At 48.5% G+C, this 14,938-nt stretch overlaps 1 protein-coding gene across 1 annotated transcript; it reads left to right on the top strand.

Annotated features, from left to right (window-relative positions):
- Positions 1-521: 521 nt before the first annotated feature.
- UBE2T (ubiquitin conjugating enzyme E2 T) lies at positions 522-8,092 on the top strand. The gene is made up of 7 exons (XM_075540533.1): positions 522-644; positions 3,686-3,854; positions 4,417-4,486; positions 5,645-5,750; positions 5,868-5,966; positions 6,164-6,247; positions 7,724-8,092. Exons 2-7 carry the CDS (start codon positions 3,749-3,751, stop codon positions 7,850-7,852), a joined length of 594 nt encoding a protein of 197 aa, XP_075396648.1. The 5' UTR covers positions 522-644; positions 3,686-3,748; the 3' UTR covers positions 7,853-8,092.
- Positions 8,093-14,938: the final 6,846 nt, after the last annotated feature.

The following is a 14,938-nucleotide window of genomic DNA, read 5'->3' as shown; positions in this document are numbered from 1 at the left end:
AGACTGCTCCTTAAAGGAGAGTGCTTGTCTCACATAATTAGTCCCTGGAGAAGGTCGTCTGCTTGGTACGGTGGAGGGACGGTGAAAAGGGGCAAGGCCCCGGACAAGATGGAAGGACACATGGCTGGCACAATGGGCTCAAACTTGGTCACTGTGAAGATGGTACGGAACCCGGGAGTGCTTCATTCTGTTGTCGATAATAGGGTCGCTGTAAGACAACCCGATTTTTCAGCACCTCACAACTGTAACAAGCAGGGCACGCCATCCCATTTAACCAACTCTCCCCTGAGCGGTTGTGAGAATCGGTGATGAGACATACGAATAACCGTATGGTGATGTTATCACCACCGCCGAGGCGGAAGATCTCCGTCAACCACGGGAACGCGCCGACTCGCCGCCCGCAGCCGCGGGCTTCCTCTCCTTCCCGGCAGCAACGCGGCGCTCCAGGGCGAGCGGGAGAGGGCGCGCGCTCCCATTCGAATGCCGCGGGGGCGGAAGTGAGGCTCGGGCGCTGGCCAATGGGCGGCCGCGCCTCGCTCACCGGGCGCGCTGCGCACCAATCGCAGGGCGCGCAGGGCGGGGGGCGGAGCGACGCCCGTAGGCCGGCGGCCCGCGAGCTGTTGGCGTGGGGCGAGCGAGCGCAGGTAAGCAGGGCGCCTCTCCCGGTTTCCCAGCCGAGGATGCATCCGCGAGGAGGGCCCCGGCGCCCCGAGGGAACGCAGCGTGGGAAAGGAGCCCCGTTTCTGTCAGAGTAGAGCGCGGGAGGAGAGCCGCGACTGCAGGGCCCTTGACAGGCTGCGTCTTCGGCCGGGGCGCCAAGGTCAAGCGGGGTCCCGTGGGGGCGCCGTGGCTGCAGCTCTGGGCTGCCCGCCGGGGCGTCGGCCTTCCACCCCACGGCCGCCCCGAGGGCGGAAGAGGAGGCGACAACCTCGGAAACCCCGCGGAGCGGTTCGGCTCGGTGGAGGGTCGCTTGGAGCCCCCGGAGTGGGGCTTTGCTTTGTTTTCTTCGACGGTCATTGAAACCACTTTTAACACAACAGCTGCCTCCTGTTAGGAATTCTAGGGCTTCAAAGTACACAAGGTGGTTGGGCCGCAGTTTCAGGTGTTTCTGCAGCAGCCGATAAATGGCATCTTCATAAATGTAAGTGTGCTAAACACCGGTTAGATTAGATCCGTTTAGTTAGAACACTGGGTTTTTAAAGGCACACTTAGAGTTCAAGGATGCAGAAAGACGAAACGTAATAGGATGGAAAGTCTTATCCCAGGCAATTGCCAACCAGAGGAGGGCTTTATGGGAAAAGTTCTATGAAGAACAAGCGTTAGTACAGTTCTCATATGACAAAAGCCATAATTTACTAGGACTATGTAGGAATTCTGAACTTGTCTGTTCACCCTAAAATATATGAGAGAAGCTACTAGAAATAAAGGACCTATCCACTATCATAGTGGTCTACTGCCAATTAAACATCACAATAATTGATAAATCAATCACATGAAAGAAAAAGATCAATAGGTTATAAAAGAGTCAGACACTACAATTAACAGACTTGTCTAATGGGACATTGCCCCCAGTAACTTGGGATAGACATTTGTGTTAAGCACCCATGGGCCATCCAGGCATGCGATGAACATTATGAAACAAGACAGCACATGGCAAAGGCTGTACAAGTGTTCCCTAATCACGCATTAAAAATCAATAGCAAATATAACTAGAAAGCCTCCATGTGATTGACAATCGAGAAACTAAATAACTGATGCCATAAGAAATCATAATGGAGACATAAATCACTGAGGAGAGAAGCATAAAGAATATTGTACACAGCCAACTGGGATGCAGCAATACCTGGAAGGCAGTTTACGGTCTGAAAAATAACCTCAAAGAGACATGCGACTTCCAAAAAGGTGGGAAAGTAAAGGTAGAAGCAGAAATTGCCAAAAGAGAAAATTCCCACTAAAGGACTTCGCTGGTCTTGGACAAGGTTAATAAAATTGACGCTGCTTGATGAGTTGAGAAAAAAGATGGTTGAGATAAACGTAAGGAATGAAAATGGAAGCATGATCACAGATGGTGCAGATGTGAGACAGATTGCTTTCTGCGAATTGAAAGTGGATGTTTTTAACGTGCCAAATGGACTAAGGCAGAAATGGAGACCTTGACTAGCATGATGTTTCAGGAAATTAGATTTGTAGTTAAGAGGAAAAAGAATCGATGTTCTAAAATTGTAATGATTGTACAACTCTTCTTGATATGATTGAACTATTGAACTGTATGACATATGGATTATGTCCCAATAACACTGTTTAGAGAGAGAAAGAATTGCAGGCCAGTCTTACCCATAGCATAGTATAGAAAGCTTTCCCTTTAAGTTTAGACAGGGGGAGAATACCAGCTGTCGGCTCTTCTAGTCATCATTGTACTGCAATCTGTTACCAGAATAGAAATCAAGGGAACGGACAGGAAAGGAAGAAATAATGTAGAATTGTGACTTAATCCACCCATCACTAAGATTTTAGTTATGAAATCAACTATTTATGTATGCTAGTAAGAAAACAAAATAGAATTCTTTAAAAGATAACAAAAACATAAACTATCAATCCAACAAAAGGTAAGATCAATATAACAAAAATTATTAAACTTACAAGCATCTAAAAAAGACATAAGTACAAAACTGTATCACACGCAGGACTTAACAGACATAATATCACAAAGATGTCCATTCTTCCCAGATAGGCCCATGGAGTCCATGGGATTACAATTGAAATCAAAACACAGTTCTGTATGCTTGCACATATATGTGTGACTTGTTTTGGGTTTTTTTTTTAGACAATTCTAAAATCCATAGGCAAGAATAACAGGACATGCCTGAAGAAGAAAAAACAAAGTGGAGGGACTTGACTTACAGTAACTGTGACTGACTATTGGTTTTTTTTTAAAATTTATTTTTTATTTATTTTTAATTTTAACAATTTATTAAGGGCTCATACAATTCTTATCACAGTTCATACATATACATACATCAATTGTATAAAGCACATCTGTACAGTCTTTGCCCTAATCATTTTTTTCTCCTCTTTTCTTTTTTTACATTTTATTAGGGACCCATACAACTCTTATCACCATCCATACTTATACATACATCAATTGTATAAAGCACATCCATACATTCCCTGCCCCAATCATTCTCAAGGCATTTGCTCTCCACTTAAGCCCCTTGCATCAGGTCCTCTTCCCCCCCCCTCCCTCCCCATTCCCCCCTCCCTCATATGCCCTTGGTAATTTATACATCGTTATTTTGTCATATCTTGCCCTATCTGGAGTCTCCCCCCCTTCTCTGCTGTCCCTCTCCCAGGGAAGAGGTCACATGTGGATCCTTGTAATCAGTTCCCCGTTTCCAACCCACTCACCCTCCACTCTCCCAGCATCGTCCCTCACACCCTTGGTCCTGAAGGTATCATCCACCCTGGATTCCCTGTACCTCCAGCCCTCATATGTACTAGTGTACAGCCTCTGTCCTATCCAGGCCTGCAAGGTAGAATTCGGATCATGGTAGTTGGGGGGAGGAAGCATCCAGGATCTGGGGGAAAGCTGTGTTCTTCATTGGTACTACCTCGCACCCTAATTAACCCATCTCCTCTCCTAAACACCTCTATGAGGGGACTTATGGGCGCCTCTTTTCTGCTCCAGTGAGTCCCAGCTGCTGGGAGTACAGAGTGGGGAGCTGTGTGTGGTTCCCTTTACCGGGCGATCATGCAGAGAGCCACGCGTCTGAAGAGGGAGCTGAGCCTGTTAGCCACAGAGCCACCCCCAGGCATCACCTGCTGGCAAGAGGACCAGATGGACGACCTTCGAGCTCGTGGGTATCGTTGTCTGAAGCCTGGGATGAGAGTCAGGGTCCTGTTGGATCCCATGCTGACAGCCATCATTTGTATCTTCTAAAGTAGGGAGCCGCTGCCCCGACAACGGGCCAGACCACCTTTATGTCCTTACTGGCTTCAATCATGAAAGTTGTACTTGACATTTCTTGCCTCTCTGGCCTTTATTATAACTTTCGCTAATTTATAGCCAGGATTTGGGCATCAGCTCTGAAGTAATGGTGAGGCCAGAGGTCACCATCTAAAAAGGGTGACCCCAGGCAGGAAGTGTAAATGATTAGAACATCGCAGAGGGGTCGGGGAACCCCACCAAATCTGCGGGGTGGTATTTGGTGTGTGGCCAGCATTTCTTGATCCTGGCTGTGACACCATCAGCTTGTTGAGGCCATCAGCTTCACGGTGCATTGCAGGCCTTGTCAGCACCCAGAGAGAGACGAGCTGATCTAGACCCTGCTTCTTTACTGGAACAGTAGACCTCAGTAGGTCCACGTGGTGTGATGATGATTCAAGTCATCTGAGTCCCCTTTACTTTTTTCTTTTAAGAAATATTAGGTGGGGCCAACACACCGTATGCAAAAGGTGTTTTCAAGCTGGAAGTGATCATTCCCGAGAGGTGAGTGTAAGTTTGATTCTATTGGGAGAGAGAGCAATGTAGGAAATAAGAGCATTCTACCTGGAGGTTAAAGGACCTGAGGTTATAATCCTAGGTTTTGTCATGACTCAGTGCAACTTAGAGGTCTCTGGGTGACTCAGAAACGGTTTGCACTGAACTCCTAAGCGAAATACAGGCCTAGTGAGTTGTCAAGATTACAGGCAAGAGAGCCCAACGGAGCAGTTCTACTCTGTCACACACAGGGTTTTGAACCAGCTTGATGGGAACGGTGTTTAGTGAAGAAAGCAGTTTGAGCATCCTGGAGAGACTCAGACTGTGTTTTGTTTTGTTTTTTCTTCATTGTTCTGTGAGTTTAAGGAACAAAAGGAAGTCTGAGGAGCAAAATTAGGACTGTGGGCGGCTGGGGCAAGGTGTCCAATGGCATTCCCATTGGACAGCCCTTGGAGAATAAGCCAGGGGACTGTTGTGATGGAGAGAAATCCCTGGATACAGCTTTTTGGCCCTTTGCTCATCAAGGGAATCTTCTGCTTTCTTCAAACTGCTTCAAAATAAGCCCCTGCATTCAAGAATAGCTATCGATATATGTATAATTTTTTTTGCAGTCCCCCCAGAACAGTTACCCTAACTTTCTAAGCAGACTTCTCTGCTTTAAATTTAACTGGTCCAGATCCTCTCGGGGGCGATGGTTTTCTTGGGCTGTTTTTGAAGGCACCCCGATGAGACTAAAGTAGCTTGCTGAGAGAACTTGTCTGCAGCCGTCTACTGATTGCGACACGTATTTACACGGGGTTTGAATAAACGCACGCGTGTATGAACTAGACCTCTAGCGGCAATACTTTTTGACTTACCTGTGTATGGTAGATTTGTTCATAAAGTAGGAAGTATTTAGGGCGTGAAATGGCTTGAGTCCAGGCAGTGGTATATGAATAGTCAATTTAAATGGATGAGTTCGATACCATGGTTTTAACTTTGCTGACAGTTTGAAAATGCCATGATGAAAAGTTGGAAGTTGGACAGAGGAAAGGTTCGCCTCCCAAAGATCGTCTTTGCGATATGTCCATAATACCAACATTTTCCCCGTCATATTTGTGATTGTGTATGATGTACTAAAAAGCTGTCTTTCAGTGAAAATATGTCCACTGATCTGTATTTTCAAAGGTACCCATTTGAGCCGCCTCAGATCCGATTTCTGACTCCAATCTATCATCCCAACATTGATTCTGCTGGAAGGATTTGTCTGGATGTTCTCAAACTGCCACCAAAAGTGAGTGGTGGGGAGAGGGTTGGCTACAGCTTTCTCGGGTCCTCACTGGCTCCTTCAAGCTTGCATTAGAATGTCGCCTTTGTAGTAATACCAAAACAACGGCCTCTCTGTCCGTAGGGTGCCTGGAGGCCATCCCTCAACCTGGCCACTGTGCTGACTTCCATTCAGCTGCTTATGTCAGAGCCCAACCCTGACGACCCACTCATGGCTGACATAGTAAGTGTTCTGCTTCGCTGCCCAGCCTCTGGAGGTTCTCTACTCCTGCGCAGACAGTTCCACCCTGACCTGGAGGGTCGCCGCGAGTCAAAGTCGACTTGATGGCAGTGAGTTTGGTGTTGAGAGCTGTCTCCAGCTGCTGGAGCTAATGTTACAAATCATTTTTCTCTCCATGGACTCTCTTTATTTCCTCTCAGTCCTCAGAATATAAATATAATAAGCCGATCTTCCTCAAGAATGCCAGGGACTGGACGGAGAAGCATGCAAGACAGAGGCAGAAGGTATGAACTTTGTACAGCTTCCCTCCCACTGCTGTTGTCTGTCTCTCAAGTGTACAAGGGAGTACCCCCTGAAAACCAGAATTGTGCTGGGCAGAGCAGAGTTTTTGTAGTACTTGCTTTTCCCGCTAGGTGAACGTTGAGCAACTCACTCTGAGTTAGTGCACCCAGTGGCGTCGCCTGGGAAGGTTCTCTCTGGTCACAGTGTATTTTTCTGTGCTCGAGTCTTTTTTTGTGTGGGCCGGTTTCAGAGAACAGTGTGCAGCTGTGAGGTTGAGCATAGCTTACAAGGACAGCACTCTGGGAAAAACTCCCGGGTACAGATGGTTTTCTCATTTCAAAAAAAGTGAAATGCCGATTGATGGCACACCTCGTTCTGGACATCCCTCAACTTCCCGAACTGATGAAAATGTCAACTGTCAACTCATAGTGCATTTGGAGTTTGTTAGTCAAGCTTTCTAGTCAGAGGTTCTAAAAAGATTGCATAATAATGTGTGACAAAAGGCAGACGGGGGACTGGTCTTGCCACCACAACAATGCACCTGCTCACACACCCATTTCAGTGCTCCAGTTTTTGCCAAAAAACAGCATGCCTCTCTTGCCCCACACACCTGACTCACCTGACCTCACTCCGTGCAACTTCTTTTTGCTTCTGTGAATAAGAGGGACATAAAAGGACAGTGATTCCACCACGTAGACGAGGTGAAGGAAAAACCAAGGGCAGTGCCGTCAGCCATCCAAACAGATGAGCTTGAAAATGCTTCCAAAAATGGAATCGCAGATTTGACAAGTGTATTAAGTGTAATGGAGAGTACTTTGAAGGTGATAAGGTTGTTTTGGGGAAAAAAATTAAAATACATAGCTTTGAAAAAAGTTCTGGTTTGGGGGGGTACCATCTCATATATGTACATAACTATATAGGTATAAATCGTGTTTATTAGCTTTGCTACATTGGTGCTGCACTCTGGAGTGGCTGGTTGATTCTTGTCTACTACAAGTTCCTAAGAAACTTCGCAGCAAAATAGCCTGGTAGCTCAGCTGCGAGGCTGTCCCAGCAGCCAGCGCCTTTTGACGGCACTAGAGGACACATTGCCACTGCTTCCGTGGTTCCTACTCCTTGGGGCTAGTCGGCAAAGAGGGAAGTGGCTCAGGTCGTCTTCCCTCGTTTTTCTTTTCCTTTAACACCAAGAAGGGACTCCACTGGGACTGCGGGGGCCAGGGTAGGGGCCGGGAATGGGCCATCCCAAGTACGGATTGCAGAGATGGAGCGATGACCCGCCCTGGTTCTTGCTCACTCACAATGTCCTTCAGACTACGCAGCAGTTACGTTACATAACGTAAGGGAAAGAAAAACCTACACGAGGTTGACAGAAATGCTTTGGGAGGGCATGTGAAGTACAAAGGGCCCCAAAGACCCGGGGAGATGGTTGAGCTTGCTTGCTTTCTCACCGTGCTCCTTGTCTCTCTGCTCTCTCGAAGGCTGATGAGGAGGAGCGCCTGGACAGTCCACCAGAGGCCGGCGGTGAGCCAGAAACAAACAACGAAACTCGGAAAAGGAAAGCCAGCCGCCTGGGGGGCACAGAAAAGAAGTTTCACCCTGACGTTTAGGGGGTTCCTCTCGGTCTGTCTCAGTTAACGTGTCCTCGTTCCTTGCCACGGTGGTCTCATTTGCCTTGATTGTTTTTCTTGGTGTTTGATGACACAGTTTTTGTATCCCAGGAAACAGACCCTGTATATTTACGTACTCTGCACTACAGTGATTCTCGGAGCCTCATTTGTTTTATTTATCTTGTACATACGTGCTCGGAAACCTCTTAACCTGGAAAATAAATCATCATTAAATGTGGAGTATGTGTTTATCCTCTATGTGTGTCTGGGAGTCAACCGGCCGGATAGACGACAATCAAAATGTTAACATACTTGGAATTGTTGTCCTTTATTTGGCTGGCGTACCACCTCACTGGGGACCCTGATGTTTGACACGTAAAGCTGCTGCTGGACACAAAGCAATTACCACTAGGCTTTGGGGGGGTCTAGGTTTTTTAAGAGTCTTGGCAGTAATGGGATGAAAGTAATGTGACACACTCGCCTCTCCCCCCACCCTCCTTTTCTTCCCCAGGCAGCTTTTACATCTTGTGACTCACATACCGGCCACAGTGACCATGGCGGGACCTCATTCAGCAAGTAGTTCTTGAACCACTACAATGTGCATCCGTTGTGCTAGTGTTGCAAATATAATGGTGTGGGCGAACTCGGTAATCACACAAGGGTCAAGGAGGGATCGCTACGAGCCTCTGGCCTCTCTCTAGCTTTGTTTCAGGGCAAGGTCTGCTCTTAACTCGGAGGTGCCAGACTGGAATCCTGACTCAGGATCTTGTAGTATCCTCAACTTGTCTTTGTTATCCTGTTTCACTGACAACCGATTTGAGTTGAAGGGGGCTGAGGTTGCCCGTGCCTGGTGAGAGGCATTATGGAATGTAGCTCTTGGGACCCACTAGACCAGGGATAACAGGCTCTTGAGACGGATGCAGCTCTTTCGGTACTACATGTGGCTCTTAAGTAAAAATTGGACATTTTAATGGTGATTTCATTTGTTAATAAAAATGTATTTATGGCTCTTTAATAGTCTTTAAATTGTGAGAGACAGGGTTGGCTCTTCTGTCTCGAAAGTGTGCCAACCGCTGGCCTAAACTGTAGGTGGGAGGCTCAGGTGGCATAGTAGGTTGGGAGTTGGCCTGCTAACTAAAGTCAGTGGTTCAAAACCACCAGCCTCTAGAGAAAGATGCTGCTTTCCACACCTCTACTTTGTACTCTAGGAGTTGGAATCAACTCAGTGGCAATAAATTTGAGTTTGAGACCTTAGGTTCCCAAATGTAATGGCCTACCCCCTTCTGTTCAAAATAAATAACCAGGGCCCACTGACAATGAAAAGCTTTTGTGCTCTTAGAGCCATGATCTAGGCTCAAGTGGAGGGGTCTGATTTCACAGCTGCTTGCATCCTTCCAGGCGCCCCCAGGGGGCGGTATGGCCCACGTTGGGAAACACTGGTCGAGACAAGCACTGACTAATGTCCTTGCCCACTCCCCAGCAGAGAATGATGTCAGAATAGGTTAGGTAGAATCGTACACAGCGCATCTCTGCGTGTGCATTTTCCCTTCATCCGCCTGTGAATTGCTCTTTACACTTCACTCAGCAGCAGCCTGCCTTAGCAGCAGGCTTATAGCCTGTGTGATGGTGAACTTGTGCAAGAAGAGGGCAAAATAAGTGGATTTATGCAACTTCTTAAAGACAGGCATTGGCAGATATGGAAAATAGCACATTTCTTAAATTTTCCCAACATAAATTTCCAACTTCTACATTCTTAGTTATTTTTGGTAAATGAAGTTGGGTTTTTTGTTGTTTTGTTTTTCGCTGTAAAAAACATTGCCAATTCCACCAGAAAGTCTTAGAATCCACTGTTACGTGCCATCCTAAATTAAACGAGGGTTGAAGAATAGGGTTGCTGTAATTGGCATGGGCCAATCATGTCGCCTTCACCTGGCCTTGGGTGGTGATGGGAAGTCCACCTCTGATATATTGCTGCTCCAACGTGAATAAAATCACCAAAGAGCACGTGTAATGGCTGCTGAACAAGTGGTGGATAGTGGACAAGATCCTTACCCAAACCAACAATCCCAACTATGTGGAGAGCCCCACCCCACCCCCCCGCACACATGCAGAAGAATTCACTTCAGAGGACAGCACAAGCTGCAGCTCAGGGAGAGGGGCATGTCTGATCAGAGCACACAGGAGCAAATGGGAGAGAAAGAGTGGAACACATCCTGGCCCACCAAGCCTTGAGGATGATATTCCCACTCAGAGCAGCGAAAGCACAGAGAGGACACAGGCCCAGCCCCACTACAAGACGCAACATCCCTCACTGACCCATAGCAGTAGGAGACAACATTGGAGACAGTGTGGGAATTGTGCCCTTTGTGACGCCAGCACACGGAGGCAAAAAAAAAAAAAAAAAGGTGTGCAACAGAACAGCAAGGGGAACAGAGCAATGAAGATCCCAGGGAATACCAAAAATAGACTTTAGGGACAGGGCTTGACACCCCATCAGATTCAACTGGAAAACACTCCTAAAGGTCAACAAACAGACGACCTAGTTACAGGTTTTCTTTTTGTTATCTTTTGTTGCTTTGTTTTGCTCTGTCTTGTTTTTTGTGCACACTATTATCTCTGCCGGTATATCTAGATAAGATAGGCGGGATAAAGAATCTAGAGGAGAAAAACGGGACCCACGGTTCCGGGGACACATGGGAGAGGAGGAGGCAGGGGAAAGGAAGTGGGAGTTAAACCCAGAGACAAGGGAACAACAAGTGATCCAAAATCGGTGGTGAGGAGGATGTAGGAGGCCTCGTAGGCCTTGATCAAGGGCAATGTAACTGAGGAATTACTGAAACCCAAATGAAGGCTGAGCATAAAAGTGGGACAAGAGGAAAGTAAAAGGAAATAGAGGAAAGAACTAGGAGGCAAAGGGCATTTATAGAGGTCTAAATACAGGCATGTACATATGTAAATATATATGAGGATGGGGAAATAGATCTATGTGCATATATTTATAGGTTTCGTATTAAGGTAGCAGATGGACATTGGGCCTCTACTCAAGTACTCCCTCAATGGAAGAACACTTTATTGTATTAAACTGGCATTCCATAATGCTCACCTTCCCGACATTATCAATGAAGACAAAGCGGGTACATAAGCAAATGTGAAGAAAGCTGATGGTTCCCGGCTATCAAAAGATACAGCATCTGGGGTCTTAAAGGCTTGAAGATAAACAAGCAGCCATCTAGCTGAGAAGCAACAAAGTCCACATGGAAGAAGCACACCAACCTATGTGATCATGAGGCGTCCGTAGGATCAGGTATCAGACATCAAAGAACAAAAAACGATATCATTGTCAAGGAGGGGGAGTGCAGAGTGGAGACCCAAAACCCTTCTGTAGGCAACTGGACATCCCCTTACAGAAGGGTTATAAGGGGAGAAGACAAGCCAGTTAGGGTGTAACACACACCTTTCTAATTCCAATTCTACCATCCAAATCTGGCTAGGATGCATACTGGCACAGATAAGAGCTGGAAACACAGGAAATCCAGGACAGATAAGCCTCTCAGGATCAATAATGAGTAGTGATATCAGGAGGGTGAGGAGAAGGTGGAGAAAGGGAGAACCGATCACAATGATCTGCCTATAACCCCCCCCCCCCCCCCGGGAGACAGACAACAGAAAAGTGGGTGAAGGGAGACATTAGACAGTATAAGACATGAAAAAATAATAATGTATAAATTATCAAGGGTTCATGAGGGAGGGAGAATGGAGGAAAGAGGGAGGGGAAAATGAGCTGATACCAAGGGCTCAAACAAAGCAAATGTTTTGAGAATGATGATGGCAACAAATATACACATGTGCTTGACACAATGGATGCATGTTTGGAATGTGATGAGTTGTATGAGCCCCCAATAAAATGATTTGAAAAAAATGAGACAAAAAAACATTGCCAATTCAACCACTGTGACACATATTACTTAGCGACATCAATTACATTCATCTTGTGCAACCAGGACAACTATCGTTTTTCGTGTCCTCCGTCACTATTAGCAGAAACCCCATGCCCATAGTCCCCCCGTTCCCCTTCCCTCCCACCAGGAAGCTTTGGTTTCAACCTCCTTGCCTAGTTCCTGTCAGTGAGATCCTCCAGCACTGGTCCTCTCGCTGAGCAGAGGGCCTGCATCGGCATCATTTCGCGCCAGGGCTGAGTGGCGCCCGCTGTGGGATGCGCCACGTTTATCCACTCATTGGCAGGGGCCGCTCGCTGACTCCCTTGACCTTGGAGAGCAGCGTGGCCGTGAACACCGGTGTGCGCGATTCTGTTTGCTTTCCTGCTCTAGGGTTGGGATCGCTGGGCCAGACCGGAGGCAGCTCCCAGGCTGTTAACTCACTGCGCTACTGCCGGACGTTTCCACAGCAGCTGTACCGTGTGTCCCCAGACCCATCGCTGAGGATTCTAACTTCGCTGCCTCTGCCAACACCTGCTGCTGCGGTTTCTCCCGAATCATCTGATTAGGAGCGAAGGCAGACAGACATCCTATCATTCTGGTTCAGCCGCCCTGCTGTTGTTTCCTAGGATAGCCATCCTGGCGGCAGGCATGAGATGGCATTGTGTGTTACTACGTTTGCTGTGGGCAGTATACCAGCGGCACATGCTCTGTCTCAACCATTTAGAATTCAAAGACGTTGATGACATGCTTCAAGCGGTGCGGGCATCCTCGTCTCCCTCCTCCCCCGCCAACGTGAACTCACTGCCCCCAAACTTCCTCTCTCACCTTTCATGTTGCTGTGGGAAGCTTCACCCAGCAGCTAGATGGATCTGTGCCGCCGAAGCAAGCACGAAAGGAGTGCTGCTCTCAAAGCGGACAACTTCTGTCGAATTCTTGAGTTCACAATGACGCTCCTCCGTGTAAAGCCCGGGGATTCACTTCAGATTTGTTTCTCATACATTCTTAAGTCAGATTTGGGGTCCCTAGATACCAAATCTATTCATCGGGATGCTTCCAAGTAGGAGGCAAATAAGGAACTGGGAAGTCCAGGGAGAGACAAGCGTCCCCGCCCTCCCCTCCCTGGTATCAGCTCTCCAGCAGGCAGTTTGCTCTCTACATTTCTTGCCCTCCAGCAGCAATGAGGTCATGGGCGTCTGACTTGCGTCCAGCAGGCCAGAGGGTTCTGCTTTCCATGGGACAGAAAATCCTGAGACTGGGCTGCCCTGAAGCCAGTCACGGGTCAGCGAAATGCCAAGTGCTCCTTGGTCTGGGTTAAGCCCAGATATGCAGTAAGAGATGGATTTAGGGAGTAGCTGGAGGAAGGGAGCGCCTCAGTTTCCTCATCTACACATCAGAACCTCTCATCTACACGCCCACACACAAGTCTGGCCATCCCTGCCAGCGGTACCCCCGCCCAAGCTGCCGTGATCTCTCGTCTGCACTGTGCACCCAGCCTTCTTGTCTTGTCCCTCGGCCTCCACCCTTGACCCGTCACAGACGCCACCTCCCACACGGCAAGGGTCATCTCTGGACAGTGTAAGCCACAGGGTGGTTCCTCCCGTACAACCTTCCAGGACCTTCCTTAAAGTCCTCCGAATGGCTTCCTTTTGCAAGGAGGAAAAAAAATCCCGCCGCCTTCCCTGGCTCATGAGACCTGCCCAGTCGGCCCCTGCTGGCTTTATCCACCTCTAACTCTTGCAGGCTCCTCCTCCTTCCAAACACATGGCTCTGCGTTTAATCCCACGGCCACACCTGCTCCGGAGCTTTGTTATTTTCTCCACCTCTCTCGTTTGCACCGCCAAGTCCTTGTCTGTCCCATCTGACGGAGCACCCAGGCCCCCGTCACATGATGACACAGGACCCCGATTCATGTTCATAGCATGGGTGTGTACCTATCTGGGGATCAGTGATTCGTGTCTGTCTGTGTGTGCTGTCTGACTCCTGGGGATACAGTAGCCACAAGGGACTTCTCTAACCTCAAAGAAACACCTGAGCCAAACATTACTAGAAGTTAGCCATCCATGTCCCCGCTTCAATAAGCACCAAGGACAGAAGGGAGGTGGGCTGACAATCACAAGTGCCCAGGTACCTACTCGCAGTCTAGGGAAGGTGGAGACCGGACATTCGTTCCAGTCCCACCACGTATGGCCTTGGGGCATGTTTCAATCTCCCTGTGCTTCCGTTTACTTCTCCATGTAATGAAGAATGGTACCACCTATGTCCACCCCGAGCTGCTTGGGACCGTGATGATGCTTATAAAGCCTCTGACATCGGGGATGGCGGGACGCTAACACCGACTGCGCAGGGCCCTGGAGGATGGAGACTGCAGTCCGGCCCTAGGTGCTCCCTACAGAGCCAGCCTGCTATGAACTATGACAAGCAAGTGGGGTGAAGTTTCTCAGCTCCGCTCTCCTAATTAAAGAGGAGAGATGACATCCATGAGTGATCGTATAAACATTTCAGATTCCAAGCTCCCCTCTCCGCCTGCCCCCAGCCTCCTTCTCCACCTCTCCCCCAAAACTATCTAAATAAGAACAGATTGTACCACCCACCTTGTGGGCAGTCCCTGAGCTAAGGTTGGGGACCAGCTGTTTACCCTTCTGCTGCAGAGGGAATTCAACACACACAAATAAAGCCCCTTTCCTGGCTCCAGTGTGTATTTTTCCATCAGCGTGTTGCCCCCCCTGCCCAGGTTGTCTTATTTAGGTAGGGGCTGCCTGAGGGAGGGAAAGGCGGCGGAGTGGGGGTGTGGGGCTGTGACTTCAGAATCTACTCCCCGGAAGGATGGCTGGCTGCGGAGCAGCTTGGAGTCCCGGACTCCAGCGCTCCCGATGAAACCCGACAGAGGCCGGTGCCGGATGAATCCACTCTCTCCTTGCCTCTTGCCTTGGCCCCAGTGCCCACCCTTCTCCACTCTCTGTTTATACCAGGAGGGCTGGCTCTCAGAGTGTAGTGCCCTGCCCCCTCACTCCAGGGGTCTCCCCTGCAGATGCTTGGTGCTCATCTTTTCCTCTCCCTGTGCCCCTCTAGATCGTGCCCCCTGGCCCCACCACCACCACCTCCCTGTCTTTCCACTGCCTCCCTCCTGTAAGCAGGACCCTGTGCTTCA

This window comes from Tenrec ecaudatus, chromosome 1, assembly GCF_050624435.1.
Source record: "Tenrec ecaudatus isolate mTenEca1 chromosome 1, mTenEca1.hap1, whole genome shotgun sequence".
Classification (NCBI taxonomy): domain Eukaryota; kingdom Metazoa; phylum Chordata; class Mammalia; order Afrosoricida; family Tenrecidae; genus Tenrec; species Tenrec ecaudatus.
Note: the sequence above shows the minus strand (reverse complement) of the source record. Positions and strands in the feature narration are given on the sequence as shown.